At 36.9% G+C, this 15,646-nt stretch overlaps 1 protein-coding gene across 1 annotated transcript in view; it reads right to left on the reverse strand.

The window, feature by feature from the left end:
* The window catches only part of SLC16A7 (solute carrier family 16 member 7), an 89,941-nt gene that overhangs the window by 53,408 nt on the left and 20,887 nt on the right, over window positions 1–15,646 (reverse strand). The window contains 3 exon segments of the mRNA XM_028533417.2: window positions 7,007–7,253; window positions 10,343–10,465; window positions 11,633–11,640. Of these exon segments, the coding sequence (XP_028389218.1) occupies window positions 7,007–7,253; window positions 10,343–10,465; window positions 11,633–11,640 (378 nt within the window).

A 15,646-nucleotide genomic window follows, 5' to 3' on the forward strand; every position in this document is an offset into this window, starting at 1 on the left:
TAAGTACTATAATCCATGAAGCAATCAAGTTTCTAAATATAGTATGTGCATTCTGATGTATAGCTAGCTAGCTACTTGGCTACAGAGAAATGAACTAAATGCAAAGTTACCAATGAGTGATTAATTCAAAAGTAATACATTGGTGTTATTTCTGGGAAATCACATACTAGTTTATTTTTTAGAAGTAGAGCAGGGAGCACTTGTTTTGTCCCTTCAAAACTGTCCTTCCTCTGGGAACAGTCATCCTTCTCTTGGGAACTGCTCCTTTTCTGATCCAAATATACATACTTCCACTCAGGTGGCCCTCATTCATCCACTGCCTGGGAGGGCAGATGCAAAGCAGGCCATATCCTAGCAACATTTACGATCTGCCAAATTATTAATTTAGAGAAGAGGGCTAGTCTTTCTTGTGTCAAATTTGAGACTGAAACACGATACTGAGATGCTTGTAATTGTCTTCCCTGTGTCAGGGGGAAGATACCAAAATAAATAAAGTTACCCCCTTAAACAAAGCAGAGGGGAGAGGAACAAAAGCAATGTGACAAACAAATAAAAATCATTGGTGTGTGTTGACCTGGAAGACAGGGCACCTATGCTGCTCCTCTGGTTTACCTGCAGGAGTGTCTGTTTAGACCTGAAGAATTCTGAATAAGATTTCTGCTGTTTGCAACTAAAATGTATCTGCATAAAACATGTGATGATATAATAAATTTTTAGAGGAATTTTAAGCCAAAAACCAGAAAAGATAATCTTGCCAGGTCATATAATAAGTAGAGTTTTTTAAGTTAGTAAGTGAAATGTTCACTATCTAAAACACACATATAAAAAGGAATTTCAATAGTTTCTTAATTTTCTTTCTGCTGAAATTAACATTTAGTAGTGCTCCAATATTATTTGGACCTGATTATCAGCCCTGTGTAAGGAAGGTATCTCCTGGAAACGTTTCACAGACCTCAGTATACTTGCGATTTGCCCTTGACCCCTGTCTCCTTCCATCCCTGTCTTGAAAAGGACAAAAAGAACTTTAATCATAGAAAGTGGCAAGGGCATGATTTGATCCTTACTTCTGTGCCCTGAAGTACCACTTCTTACTTTTATTCCCATTAAAACTGTCAGTGATGATTTCTACTTACAACTCTTCTGTCTGAGTTACTGAAGGCTTCCTCTTCTCAAACAGAGACCTAAAGAAGTAGCACATCTACAAATCTTCTCATGACATAATATATGCTAACTGACTAAGGGCATCTCATAGTCTGTACTAGTCCCCACTTAAAATTTACATAATTTATATTGTAGCTACACAATAGTCTAAGAAGCCTTCATGTTTGTACTGATCAGTATAACCTAGGTTGTTCTTCGTAGCACACCACAGAAGCTTAACAAAATTTGTTTCTTACTCATTCACAGTATAAGGTGGGCCAAAGCTCTTTCCCTTGAAGCCACGCCATATACAATTAGGCTGCTGCAGGAGGTAAGAAGGAAAAGGAAGATGCATACCAGCTGGAACTGCCTAGTCCAGGTGTCCAGGGTGACTTATATCCCTTCACTCACAGTTCATTGGTCAGAACTGGTCATGTGGCCTCAACCTAAGTGTAAAGAAGATGCAAAATATACAGGAGGCCATGGATGAATGGTAAGCATAATGGTTTCTGCCACAATGCACTATATTTCCCAGGACAACTTTAGCGATATCCATGTTCCTAGATAGAAGAAAATCTACCGTGGTATAGGTATTAGAAGAACCCAGCCTGCTTGCACAGAATTGTCCAAGTGTACTGGATACTCTCTGGCTTTTGTAAAGCTAGGATGAAAGCCTTAGGTATTTCAAACACAGGAATGGAATAAACTTTTCAAATTTTATATAACATTTTAATTTTTATTCTGCAAAATATTTACAGCATAAAGCAAAATAAAACAATGTGTTTATTTAGACTTGAGAAAGAATAGAAAAATACACATTGTATGTCATAGTCACAAATCTCCTATGCCTAAGATCTTTTGCTTCTTGGGCCTCCAGTAAAACAAACCCACTAGTCTAATGTTTGGTCCCCTGTGTAGAGCCGTCCATTGTAAAACTGCCACCCTTGTTGTAGCACAACTGGCAGTCACCACCCACGTAAAACAGAGGAGTAAATCACCAAGGAGGCAAAGCCAACTCCCCTTTCCAAAATGGCTGACTCTTCCAAGTGGTAACGAGTATTACCAGAAAAATAACATGAGGTACTCACAGACCTGCATTCAGTAATTATGTAGCTAACCATGTATACATTATCTTTCAACAGAGTAGCAAAGATCAAGATTGCACTAAAAGATAATCCTATGTAATCAATCTTCACATGATTAGGTCCATCTAAATCCTCATGTCCACCTAAAACAATATAGAAAGTTTAAATTCCAGTATGTTTTCTACTTCTACTTAGTGTTTTATTAATGGGGTGACCACTCTGCCCGACCTATTGCTGAAATTCATCAGAACTCCAGGAGACCATATGGACAAGCAGATGGGTTGTGTAATGTAATGTCATTATTCTAAGGATGAAAGTAAGGGATAAACATAATTTGCATTCTTTCCCATCCTTCCTGTATACCTTTTATTACTTTCATTTTTAATTCAGACATCAGAAGGGAAGATAATACCTTGCTACAAAGGCCCAGATGCCAACTAATTACTACAAGAAGCTCCAGCCCTGACATCACAGGCCAGGCCTCTGAACACACTCCATCTTTCCCAGTGACCCCTCCATGGTGATTAATAGGTTGAGTGTCAAGCCCTAATGAGTGTGTCAGATCTTAGATGTTCTCTACGCTAATATAATTAGCATCATATCGAACAGGGTATTTCAGTCACTTGGTAGAGAGATTCATACTTTATAATAAATTATATGTCTTTTCACCTTATGGTCTTTGAATTTATTTTATAATCATCCATCTTAAAAGGCCTCTATAAATAGAGATCTTTCAAATATTAAAATAAAATTTAAATGTTTTCACCAAATATTTATTTTCTTGTACAACAGAGAATCCTTATGTTATATAGAAATAGTTTTCAGAAATGCTGGTTGAAATGTAAGTTTCTGGACTCTACCAACAGAAATTCTGATAAATGGGGTTTGGGGTAAGATTCAGGACTATGCATTTTCAGCAAACTATCAGAAGTGGAAAATCTGTGGACCACACTAAAAAAAACACTGCCCCTTTAATAACAGGACCTATGTCTGTGTCCTTAACTAATTAAATCTATTGGACTTTTTCTTGTAAACAGTTATGTTTCTGAAAAAATTATTTGCACCCATAGAGGAGGAATTGTTTTTGTATTGAGATTACAGTTTTAAATGTGACAATCATATCTTGATAAAAAGATTAAAAACTGCCCTGGCTGGCGTAGCTCAGCGTATTGAGCATGGGCTGTGAACCAAAGTATCGCAGGTTCGATTCCCAGCCAGGGCACATGTCTGGGTTGCAGGCCATGGCCCCCAGCAACCACACATTGATGTTTCTCTCTCTCTCTCTGTCTCTCTCTTTCTCCCTCCTTCCCCTCTCTAAAAATAAATAAATAAATCTTAAAAAATAGATTAAAAACTAATTATCAAGAGAAGACATGGATATCATGTCCAATAAACCTCCTAAGTGTACAAGGTCTCCATTCAGCAGTGGGCATGGCAGAGAGTAACTTTCCTATCCCATCGACAGTGGGCCTGGAACTGCTTTTCTGCTTCTAAGGGGGAAACCAAGGGTAGCAGAATTTCTGTAACTCCTGACTTGTTTCTGTGGCCAGAGATGACACGCAAAATGCCTGGTGACTAAGGACCTTAAGCCAAATTCCAACTACTTACCTGGATCTCACCTAAACATTACCATCAATTGCTACATACTAAGTAATTTCATGTGTCTAGCCTGGCATTGCTTTCTTAAAACAACCAGATACAAAATGCCTGTTTATCTTTAATGACATGTTTTATTTATCTATTAACCTAAACATTTGAGGTAGTTTTTTCCAAATTGGTAACTATTTAACCAATCTACCATTTTCTTGAACTTGAAAGGAGTTCTTCTTTGTACTTCTAACATTTGTACTGAATGTATTCATAGAAAAGAGAATGAATAAAATACAAAATCTACTTAATGATAAATATATTATAGGTATTTACTTATAAATTGATACTGAGACTTAGTGCTTTGAGAAATCTATGCCTTCTTTTAGACCCAGCCACAGAGTAGAAGGAAGGCTGTCACCTGACCATGGTAAGTCCATAAGCACATTCTACTTTCACTGAGTATGGAATGAGTGTCGGGGTATCCAACTCTGTCTGAGACTCATTGGAAACTATCCTACTTTGTCTCTTCTGTTAGGAAGCCTGTGATTCCCAGCAACCCGAGCCCCTGCCTCCAGGTAAGGAGGTATAAGAGTTCTAACCAGCGAAATGTGTGCAGAAATGACTTTTTTTTCCCTTCCAGACCTGGCCCCTAAAATATTCCATTGATCTTCCACACTGTCTGAATTCATTCTCAGTCCAGCTGGATGGAGTAGCTTTGGGAACTACAAAGCCTTAAATGATGGCACAACCACTGGGTGAAACAGTGCTTGAGCACATATTGCTTGAACAAAATAAACTTGCATTGTGTTAAGGCACTGGGATGTTGAGGTTGCTTGCTTAAATCTAATAGGGTCAACTAAGGCTTCACTAATGTTAAAAGTTACACAAAATTTTGCCCTGACTGGTGTGGCTCAGTGGGTTTGGCATCATTCTGCAAACAGAAAGGTTGCTGGTTTGATTATTGGTCAGGGTACATGCCTGGGTTGTGGGCCAGGTCCCCCCATTGGGAGGTGTGATAGAGGCAACTGACTGGCATTTCTCTAGCACATCAAAATGTTTCTCTCCCTCTTTTTCTCCCTCCTGTCCCCTCTCTCTAAATATAAATAAATAAAATATTTTTGAAAAAATAAAAAGTTATACAAATTCCTTTCTTGCTTATGAATTCATCAGTTATCTACCCAACAGACAATTATGAATCTGTAGGACCTGAATTACTAATTGAATAGACATATTAATCCACTAGAGGAATTGTTTCAAGTGTATTTAAGAGGCAGGATAAACTATGTATCTTAACATTAGCACATTTTGGAGCTCAGGACAAGATGACTGTTATCTTGCAAATCATCATTATTAAAGAACACCTGACCTATGAGGTAGAGGAAGAAAACCCGAAACACAATATCACTACTTCTATAGTCATCAGAAATGACACAGTTATAAGCCTTAAAGCAACTGCTCAAAGGAGAATCTCAGAAAGCATTTTAGGAGTAGAATTTCTTTTCCTCACACAAGGACATTATTTTCATTACTTTTTAGAAAGAGAGAAGGTGCAGGGAGGAGATATTGAAACATCCATGTGAGAGAGAAACACTGATTGACTGCCTCTAATAGGTTCACCAGCTAGGGGTGGAGCCCACAACCTAGGTATGTGGCCTGACAAGGAGTCAAACCCATGACCATCCAGTTTATGGAACAACATTCCAATCGTCTGAGCCACACTGGCCAGGGCTAGAAGTAGTATTTGTCCTAACATATCCAAATAGCATTTTAAAGATACCATTTGTTACTGGAACAAAAATGCATCAATTAAGCTAACAAAAAGCGTAAGAAAGACATACACTGAATTAATGTAAACTTGCTAACATAAAGTGGAAAACATATACACAGGCAGGAATATTGGAGGATCAAATTTTTACATTGGTGTGCAGTAGGCAATAGCCTAAAGAATAATTATTATGTCACTAAACAAATGACCATGGTGGGCGAAGCACCTGAATTGGGTCTGCAGGAAGCAGAGCCCAGATCTGGCTCTGTCGTTTTCTGCAGGTAGGGAGGGAGGTGTGAGAAAGGCAGAAGAGCACAGTAGTGAAATGTTTGGGCTCTCAATTTCTATCTGCCACTAATGAGCTGTTTGACTTGAAAAACTATTTTTTCTCTTTATGTCCTCAGCTATAGAATGGAGAGAAGATAATATTTATTTTATAGATTATTAAGAAGATTACATCACGTGACACATTTAGAGAGGCTTTAGCTAAAAGTTAATACTAATAAATATTGGATACTTTTAGTAATGATGTAGCTCCATCATTATTATCCTCACCTGGAAAGTGAGGAACTGAAATAGATGATTGGTATGTGTTCTTTAAGCACTTATGTTCTGAGTTTATACTTGTCTCTTAAAGTCACTTATGCAGTTGAAAAATAAAAACTCAAATATAAACATTTTAATTAATGATGTTAAAAAATCTATGAGAGTTTGGTGTGCTGTTGATATTGACTGAAAGAGAGGTGACATACAAATGCACTAATTAATTTATATACACATATATGTATTTTCAACATTCAGAAATGATATGGTACTTTGATTTATTCATTATCCCTCCTGACTCATACCCTCCTTTAACATGAAAAGTAACAAAATAATTTTCAGGCAACCATTTTCATTTTAAAATGTCATATTTAATAAGTACTACAGAGATAAGGAATTATTTCAATTGCACAAACCTGAATGAGCCCAAAAGGAACATGATAATGCTCTACCTTTATGGCTGAAGGTGAAGTACTTCCTAAGCTGATAGACTGTCAACAACTTGACTTTCTTTCTTATTCAGAAGAAAGCATTCCTACTAACTGTAGCAATAGTAAAGGATGATACTAACAGTGTAGTATAGACCTCAATCCAAATTAAATGCAAATGTGCTTAGAAGTTCCAAAATTTAGTAAATCTTCATTTGTGCAAAGAAATCCCAGTCAAACAATATTCTAGCGAGACTCAGAATGATGTGAGTAGTTTAAGATACTGAATCACTGAAATTATTAAAAACTCAGTTCTGATTATTCTTTTAGTTGATTTGAGGTGGCAATAACATGAAAACAAGGCTTTGATGTACCAAGACACTACATGTGAAACATCATGGCATGGAGGAATTGTTTTCTTAATCCAGAATTCTGTTTATGGCAAAGAACCTTACCTCCTGCATACATAACAGCCAGCATGATGGATGATATCCATGCTATTTCACTGTAGGTAGTGTTGAATATATGCTGGATTTCTTTGAAGAATACTGTGATGGCTTTGGGGAAGGCGTATGAAAATCCAATGCAGATGAAAGACGCTCCAACCACTACCCAGCCCCATCCTCCATCAGGAGGTGGATTCATTGTTGGGCCGCCTGTGGGTGGCGGCATTTCTGCTCTTCTGTGGGAAACTTAGGTAACCTATATTAAAGAAATGAAGTAAAGCTTAAAACCATATTTTCATTTTTATATCTCACTCTTTATAGTCACTAAAACAGTATTTTCCAGTTATAACTACAACTATATAATGTTTCATGAATATTTTTAATACTCTTGTACTTAGAAAGTTAGCAGAAAATTTACCAAAAATGTTGGGAACCGCCCTGACTGGTATCAGAAGCTGAAACCCCCGCCTAGGCTAAGGCTAAGGGAACGCCGTTGGAACCGTAAGCCAGCAAGGAGACAAGGGCTTGTCTCCCTGGTAGGAATGCTGCTTCTGCTGCTTTATTCATAACTGAACCCCAAAAAGCTTGGTCGGTTAGCCAAAGACGGGTAAGATTCCCCACGGGGGGGAACGACCTAAGCCAGGCACGATCACTTTGGGAAGCCCCCCAAAAGAAGGATTTGGGGGGCTGCAGCAAAAGAGGGTGATGGACCCTCGCTCCTCGGCTTTGACATAGCCTGAGTTCTCATCGTCTGGGAGAAAATCTCCTTATTGCCTTAGTCCCCAACTAAGCCTGAAACAATGACAGGGTGGTGTAGCTCTGTGCTGAAAGGGCAGATTCCCTGGTGATCAGGCCTAAGAAAGAACATGTAAATTACTGTGAAACCTTCTTTGTTTAGAATGCTCTCAGTTGAATGAGAGGGGTCCAAGGAGGAAGTTTGTTCCTCAAAGTCTTACAGCTCTTTGACCCCGACTCAAAATAGACTGGCAGAGTTCCTTGTTTTCTATAGTTCCTTACTTCCCCCTAATGAGTACTGTACTTTACCTGAATTATTATGCAAAATGAGCCCAATAAAATCAGGTATGGATGGTAAATCGGCACCCCCCACTAGGGGCGGTGGCCATTTCTTCCCTACTTCCCCACAGAAACTAGCTTGTCCCTGTGCATGTTTGTTTGTTTCTCGCGTGTTTTTCGGCGAGCCATCCACAGCGTTCCGTGGTCACTGCTGGCTGGTGACCCACGCGCAACACAAAAATATTAGGTGAGGTATGCAACTTTGTTATGTGCTAGGACTCAGAAGCATTTAATATGTTTATGGAAGCAAAAAGTACTCTAAGGGAAGATTTCAGATCTGTATTGAAGTACCAGCCAAAAAATTAAAAGCTGTCTCAATCTGGTTTCTAAGAATGAAAAAGTGGAGCCATCTCCACTTAAAACAGAATTATTTTCAAATCCAAATGTTTGCGTTTTCACACAAAGGTTAAAAGGGCCCATTTATTAAAGCCAATGAATAATAAAGAATTAAAGAGTACAGATATTTTAGAACTTCACTTTTAATAACTGAGAGTACTTAAAATATTTTAGTATAGATCTGTTTTGTAAAACTATAAGATTAGAAATTGTATTGTTCTAATGAAATAAGTTCGTTTTAACGCACTTCCAAAATTGGTACTATTTCCTATTATTTTACATGTTTTTTTGTATCAATAAAATTCAGTCAGATGGACGGTATGTTGTTGTTTATTACAAGAAAAGTACTGTCTTTCTGGATACTCTAGGATCATTTACCTGCTAGGTTTATGGTATAGAACGACCACTATCCAATGGAAGCAATGATCACACATAATTTCACAATTCATAATGTTAAAAATATCTTTGTTCCTTACCATCAATGTTCCTTTGTGTTCTGTAACTTACTGAATTTATTGATTAGTTCCAACAGTTTTTTGATCAAGTCTTCAGGGTTTCTGTAATGTAAGGTCATGTCATCTGCAACAGAGACAGTTTTGCTTCTTTCCCTCCATTTGGATGCCTTTTGTTTTCTTGTGCAATGGCTCTGACTAGGACCCCAGCACTTAAGCAGCACGTATTTGTCCTGATCTAGTCATTGACACATGCTGATGCCATGAAAAGATGTGTGTCTTCCGTATATTTACAGTCTGCATTTCTGGCAAGTTTTGTTTTCTTAGAAATAGCAAAAATCATCTATTTCATGTGAAGTTAGGTTTCTCCTTCGCTATCAGTTAACCTAGAATGATGGTTTAGAGCATGCAAGCATTGGAAATAATACTTTTAAAAAGTATAAAACTTAAGAAAATAAAAAAGAAACATTGTACCTATTGGTCAAATCAGCTGAAAACAGCAATCTGGATCTGAATTTACATACTATTGGAGTTTGTTAGTATATTTTACAGTAGTCAACTTTGTTATTTCTTGAAAATATCTTTTTTAATACCTAGAATATTGAGGAAATACCAAAGGGCATTTGAGTGGGTACCTACTTTTTTTTTTATTTCCAAAGTATAAAAACAATTACAAGATTTAAAGTCCTCATTGTGCAATTTTTCTGCTTGTATAAAAAAATGTCTTTTGTTATTTATTCATTAGTTTAAACTATTGCAGTTTTTATTATAGGTGTTATAGTAAACACTTAAAAATATAACTGGATAATCTATTTTTAGTAATTTCAAAAGTCAAAAATAACATTTCTAAATAATTTTCAATGTATATATTTAAATAGTTATATCAATGTGAACACTGAATTTACTGATACACAATTGTGTTATAAATATTAATATTAAAATTTACTGATGAGATAGGTTAATGTTGAGATTTCCATTTTATAGACAGAAATCTATGCTCACAGAGAAGTGAAGGGGCCTTTAAAAAATCATTATAGTATTGAGTTACTTTTTTCTTTAATCTTCTTTCTATTTTTGTAGGGTTATTTTTTCATAATTCACCAGTTTCTTAACATATGATCTTTTGTTCTCCGTTTCCAGCATATTTCCTTAATTTTAATTATAACCACATACTCCAGATTGCAAGTCATGCTCTTATATCTCTTCGTACTTCCTTATCTCCAACCTGTTTTGTTTCTTCCACATAAATTGAAATCTTATGACTTCTTAACTAAATCATTGCAAAGTGAACCCCAAACCACTGAACCTTTGAAAATTTCTACTTTCAAGATTGTCTCCTGTTTATTATTAACAACTCTTAACTTAACTAACAGTCAAGGTCTGAATTATATAAACTCATTGGACTCATGTTATTTTCCTATACAACTTACAGCTTTTATTTGTGGGCATAATCAAGAAAAACAGAGTTAAAAGTATTATTTACCTGTTGACTGATCCCCACTTGAACAGACTTCTTTGGTTTATATGTGGGATGGTTAAGCCCAGTCACTATTCCTGCAGGTGTGATATTTGAAGGCAATACAGAGGATGAGAGGTAGAGAAGACTCTGGATTATCTAAAGAAACAGACATACAAGGGTTACATGAAAAACTGAGTTCCACAAGCCTCATTGGATCCACCAGCTATAAGTCACCCCAATAAATTGTGACCATCATTTAGTATAATTAGCAAAATTGAATATACAGGGTTAGGCAAAAGTAGGTTTACTGTTGTAAGTATGCAAAACACAGTTTATTCTTTGCCCTACCCTGTCCATATTTATAAATATAGGTGACATCTATAGATATATGTGTGCATATATCCATATTTATATTTCTTTGTTAATCTATTGATAGAACTACTAAGGTATAAAAAATGATTAAACATGTACATGAGAAACAATAAAAAATATAAAGTGAAAAATTAGTTTCTTAAACAATAATTAACAATAGATTACATATCTACCAACATGAGAAGAAAATTTATTGGAATTCACTGAGTATAATTCAGTTAAATAAAATATCCACTGTCAATGGAAATAAGTAGAATGTTTAAAAGAAAATTATTAGAAATACTATCAATAATCCACATGTCTGACAATGACTCAAACTAGGCCATAGGAAAAAAAGCATTTTGGGTTTCTTCTGATTTAGAATTCACACTTCCTAATCAAGTCTGGGCAACAGATGAACCTGCTAAATCCCCCTAATACATAAAATACTTTTATTTCATCTTAAACCTGGCAATGAGTATATGGCAGCTAGTATTTAAGAGTTTATTTGATTTGGGCCAAGCATCCTGTGCTTAAATTTAGAGCTAAGAAAAAGTCAGCTCTTTCAATGAAATAACCAGTTGCCTGCCTTGCATGCAGGGCCACTGTCCTGCAGTGCTCAGTGAAAGCAAGGCAGCCACCACGTCAGACGAGGTTGTATGAGAGGATGAGGAAAGTGTGTTCTCGCTGCCAAGTCAACAAGGAACTGAGGGTAGGGACTAGAATGAAGATTGGTAACAATGAGAAAGTCATGGATAAAATTTGAGAAATAAGGCTAGAATTAAAGTTTTAACTTGTGCTAAGTATGAAGAGTTATCTTAAACGGGTCTCTTAGGTCTGGGGTAACAGTAGTGGGGTCGCATTCTTGAGAGCCTCTGTGACAGTATTTTCAGACTATAAGACAGAATTTCCCCCAGATTTGGGGGGAAAGGGGGTGCATCTTATAGTTTGAATGCAGCTTACCTGGGTCACTGTGGGGGTAAGGCTATGTTATTTATGTTATTAAATATTTTATCACATTTTTTGCTTCAAAAATTTTTTTCCTATTTTCCTCCTCTAAAACCTAGGTGTGTCTTACGGTCCAGTGTGTCTTACAATTCAAGAATGGCAGCTCCATCCTACTACAAGTAACCAGCCCATCCAAAAACAGAAACTCTTTTTTTTTCTCCCCTTCCCTTCCCTTCCCTTCCCTTCCCTTCCCTTCCCTTCCCTTCCTTCTTCCCTCCCTCCCTCCCTCCCTTCCTTCCTTCCTTCCTTCCTCCCTTCCTTCCTTCCTTCCTTCCTCCCTTCCTTCCTTCCTTCCTTCCTTCCTTCCTTCCTTCCTTCCTTCCTCCCTCTCTTCCTTCTTTCCTTCCTTCCTTCCTTCCTTCTTTCCTTCCTTCCTTCCTTCCTTCCTCTTTTTTATATTTTGAGGAAATACATTTTCTCTCAGTTTTCTCTGGCAGAGAGAGCTGCCCTGAGTTCAAGGCAAAGCCTCAGAGGAAAGCCTGAGGCTTTCCTGAAAATTGGACACTGTCCCTACAGTCTGTGCTTAATTATCATGGTGGTTTACAGAAGCCCACAAAATAACAGAGATCTTGACAATCCACATTCTAGGAGCCCACTGACATTTCTACAAAATTTTCACAGTGCCTTAACCTAACTGGCCTATTTTCTTCCAGAAAGACCATCCCAAATCCAGGTCTTTTTTCAACAAATTGGCCAATAATCCAGGAACTCTCTGCTTGATAGATATAGCAATAATATACTATTTTCATCCCTTTCTTTACATCAATTAATATACTATATTTTATATACATTTATGCAGATAAAGTTATACAATGCATATATTGGCCTTTAGCTTTAAAAATAAAAGGCATTACTTTAGAATTTGTGTCTGACTAAGGAAAAAAAAGCAGAAGACCAGCACTCCCTAAAGCAAGCTGAAAGGCTGTCCATTAAATTGGAAGAGCAACTATTTGGGGAATGGCTTCCTGACGTACAAGTAGGCATAAAGCTTATTCTACTCTCCTCTACAAAAGCAGGGTTAATGCTGTGGCGAGAAGCTGGGCAATTGTATCAGCAAATTTGGTTTATTTGTAATTCACTTATATCCCATGGGTTTTACTTATAACAGGGTGCATAGAGAAAAGCTTAGAGTGTTCAATTATTTTCTAAAGACTCAATTAATTATCATAATCCCCTAACTAACAGGGAGTGGTATTTTATAAATCACATTTATAACCGAGGGCCTAAAGACTCAGAGGTGTGGAGTCATTTTTCCAGAGTGATCAAATTGGTACCATGTCAGGCCTGTTATTACTCATTCCACTTTAATACACCAACTTGGAGGCTGCTCTTCCTGCTTACAAATATACTTTTTCAGTTTTCCTTCCCTGGTGAATTTCTAAGTTCAAGTCTTGCACAAAACCTCACCTGTCTTGTCCACTGGAATTCAAACACTTTTTCTTTGGAATTCTAAATCCCAGTTATCTGTCAAAGTCTTTAGAAATGTACCATTGTTCCAGTTTACTTATATCTTTTTATAATGTTTTAGAGTATAAAGAATACAATATATCATTGATGGTAATGAAAAGGTGACTTAATGGCTACTAAAAATATTTGGCTATTTCAAGTTGTTGGGGAGAAAGAAACTTGCCTCTACCCTCAAGGTTCTTCTGACAAGTCTAATAATCAAATGGACATGACACAGATTAGCAGGAGAAAATGACCAAATTTAATACATGCATAAGTATGGGAATCCCAACTAAATGAGAGAGTCAGAGACCTCACATGCACAAGAGGGTCAGAGGCACAAAGGGGGATTGAGGTACTGAAGTCTTTCTGAGCTAGGGATGAAGTAATGCACCCTGAGGGCTTCAAAGGGTCATTGCGGGATAAGAGCAGACCTTCAGTAAATACAAGTTTTCCCAGCTCTATAGATAGGTCAAAAAGTTATCTCTGATAATGTCTTTATGAGCATGATCCCCTAAATCAAGTTCTTCTAGGTAAAGGGAGGGGCAGAAGTACCTCTTGAGCCTGTGACTAAGGTTGACTCGAGCTCAAAGACATCTCTATCACAGAGGCACATGTTGTGCTGGCTTGTTCTAAGCTCTCACCAAGTGTTTTTCAAAAATGTATGGGGTGGCCTATGTTGCCACACTAGAACTTCACCTTGTCTTCTAGAAATCAATGCAGGTTGATTACTTTATGGAGAAGAAGATGTAGGATAAAAGAGTAATTATGCTATTAGCGGCGGTCAATAGTTAGACTCTAGTGTTATATTCAGGGACCTTTCTCATTCAGTTGTACAGAATATCAGAATGTTTCTTTACATGTTTTATGAATAATTATTTCTTTAATTTCTGAAATCTTAATTAGGATGCATCCATTCTATGAATCCTTATCAATGCTTTATACTATTCAGAATTTTATGTTTCAAAATATAATCCAGAAATAATGTACTCAGAAAACTAGTTCCAAATTAAATCCATATTAAATCAACTTTTGGCTTCACCGTAAATTCTTCTAGATGGTCTATAGATAAAACATGAGCTGTTCTTTATAGCCTATCTATAAAATAGCCCATGTTTTCTCTTAAAAGAATAAATATGTTCCTTAAAGAATAACAAACTAGGGTTGTTTCTTTTTTGCTATTTCCTCTTTCTTCTATAAAAAGATATAGTGATGTCAAATTAATATACAATGTTTAAGTTTAGGTGACAACTCACCTTAATTTTATAACAGGAATTAAACTGAACCAAATATTTTCTTTTCCAACACATAAGTGAATTAAAATTAAAGTCTAATCCCAGGAATCTTTTTTTTTTCTCTTAAAGTAGACCATCTTGTAAATCCTCTTGACTGATTTACTTTGACAACTAGACAAGAGAGGTATCAGCAGGGCATGGCCCACAAAATGTCAATAATATAAAACCTATTTTTAGATGTAAATTATCATTGTACTTAAAAGGACTCTGAAAATGTTAATTGTAATAAGGTCATACTAACTAAAGAATTTTTTTTTTTACTCACTGAAGGCTCAGACACTGGTTAGCATTTTTAAGCAATAAAGAATTTTTTAAAGATTTTATTCATTTATTTTTAGAGACAGAAGGGAAGGTGAAAGAGAGAGAGAAGGAAAGAAACATCAATGTGCAGTTGCTGGGGGTCATGGCCTGCAACCCAGTCATGTACCCTGACTGGGAATCAAACCTGCAACACTGGTTCGCAGCCCGCGCTCAATCCACTGAGCTACACCAGCCAGGGCAATAACCAAAGATTTTTTATAAGGCTAATTAGAAAAATAATAAGAACCAGCACATAATTATTTATGAAAAATTGGAAATTGACATCTATTACAAAAAAATCTCCTAATTTCTAAAACACTACATTTAGAATTGTGTAAAAGCAATTATAGTTGCTTTTTACACAATACGGTTGAATAGTTGTTGCCAAAAACTATGTCTGTATCCTGCCTTAATTCCCACAACCTGTAATATGCCTTATATGGTCTCATAGGTAAAATGTTTGTGCTCCCCCCAAATTCTTATGTTGATACCTAATCCCCAAGGTGATGGTATCAGGAACTGGGACCTTTGGGAGGTGACTAGGTCATGAGGGTAGAGCCCTCAAGAATAAGATTAGTGCCTTTATGAAGGAGGCCCATGAGAGTCCCCTTGCCTCCTCCGCTGTGTAAGAGGACACCAGAGGATGGCCACCTAAGAACCAGGGAGCTGGTTCTCACCGGGCACTGAATCTGCTAGTGCCTATTTAATCTCCAACTTTGCAGCCTCCAGATAGCCACCCAGTCTGTGGTGCTTTGTGACAGTGGCTCCAACAGACTAAGGCTTATGGCAAAAAGGTGTAATTAAGTTAAGGATCTTGACAGAGAAGTTTATCCTCTATTATGCAGGTGATCTCGTAAAGCAATCTCAAGTATTCTTACAAGTAAGAGGCAACAGGAGCTGAGACACAGACACACAAAAGAGAAGACAC

This window comes from Phyllostomus discolor, chromosome 2 (assembly GCF_004126475.2).
Source record: "Phyllostomus discolor isolate MPI-MPIP mPhyDis1 chromosome 2, mPhyDis1.pri.v3, whole genome shotgun sequence".
NCBI classification, from domain to species: Eukaryota; Metazoa; Chordata; class Mammalia; order Chiroptera; family Phyllostomidae; genus Phyllostomus; species Phyllostomus discolor.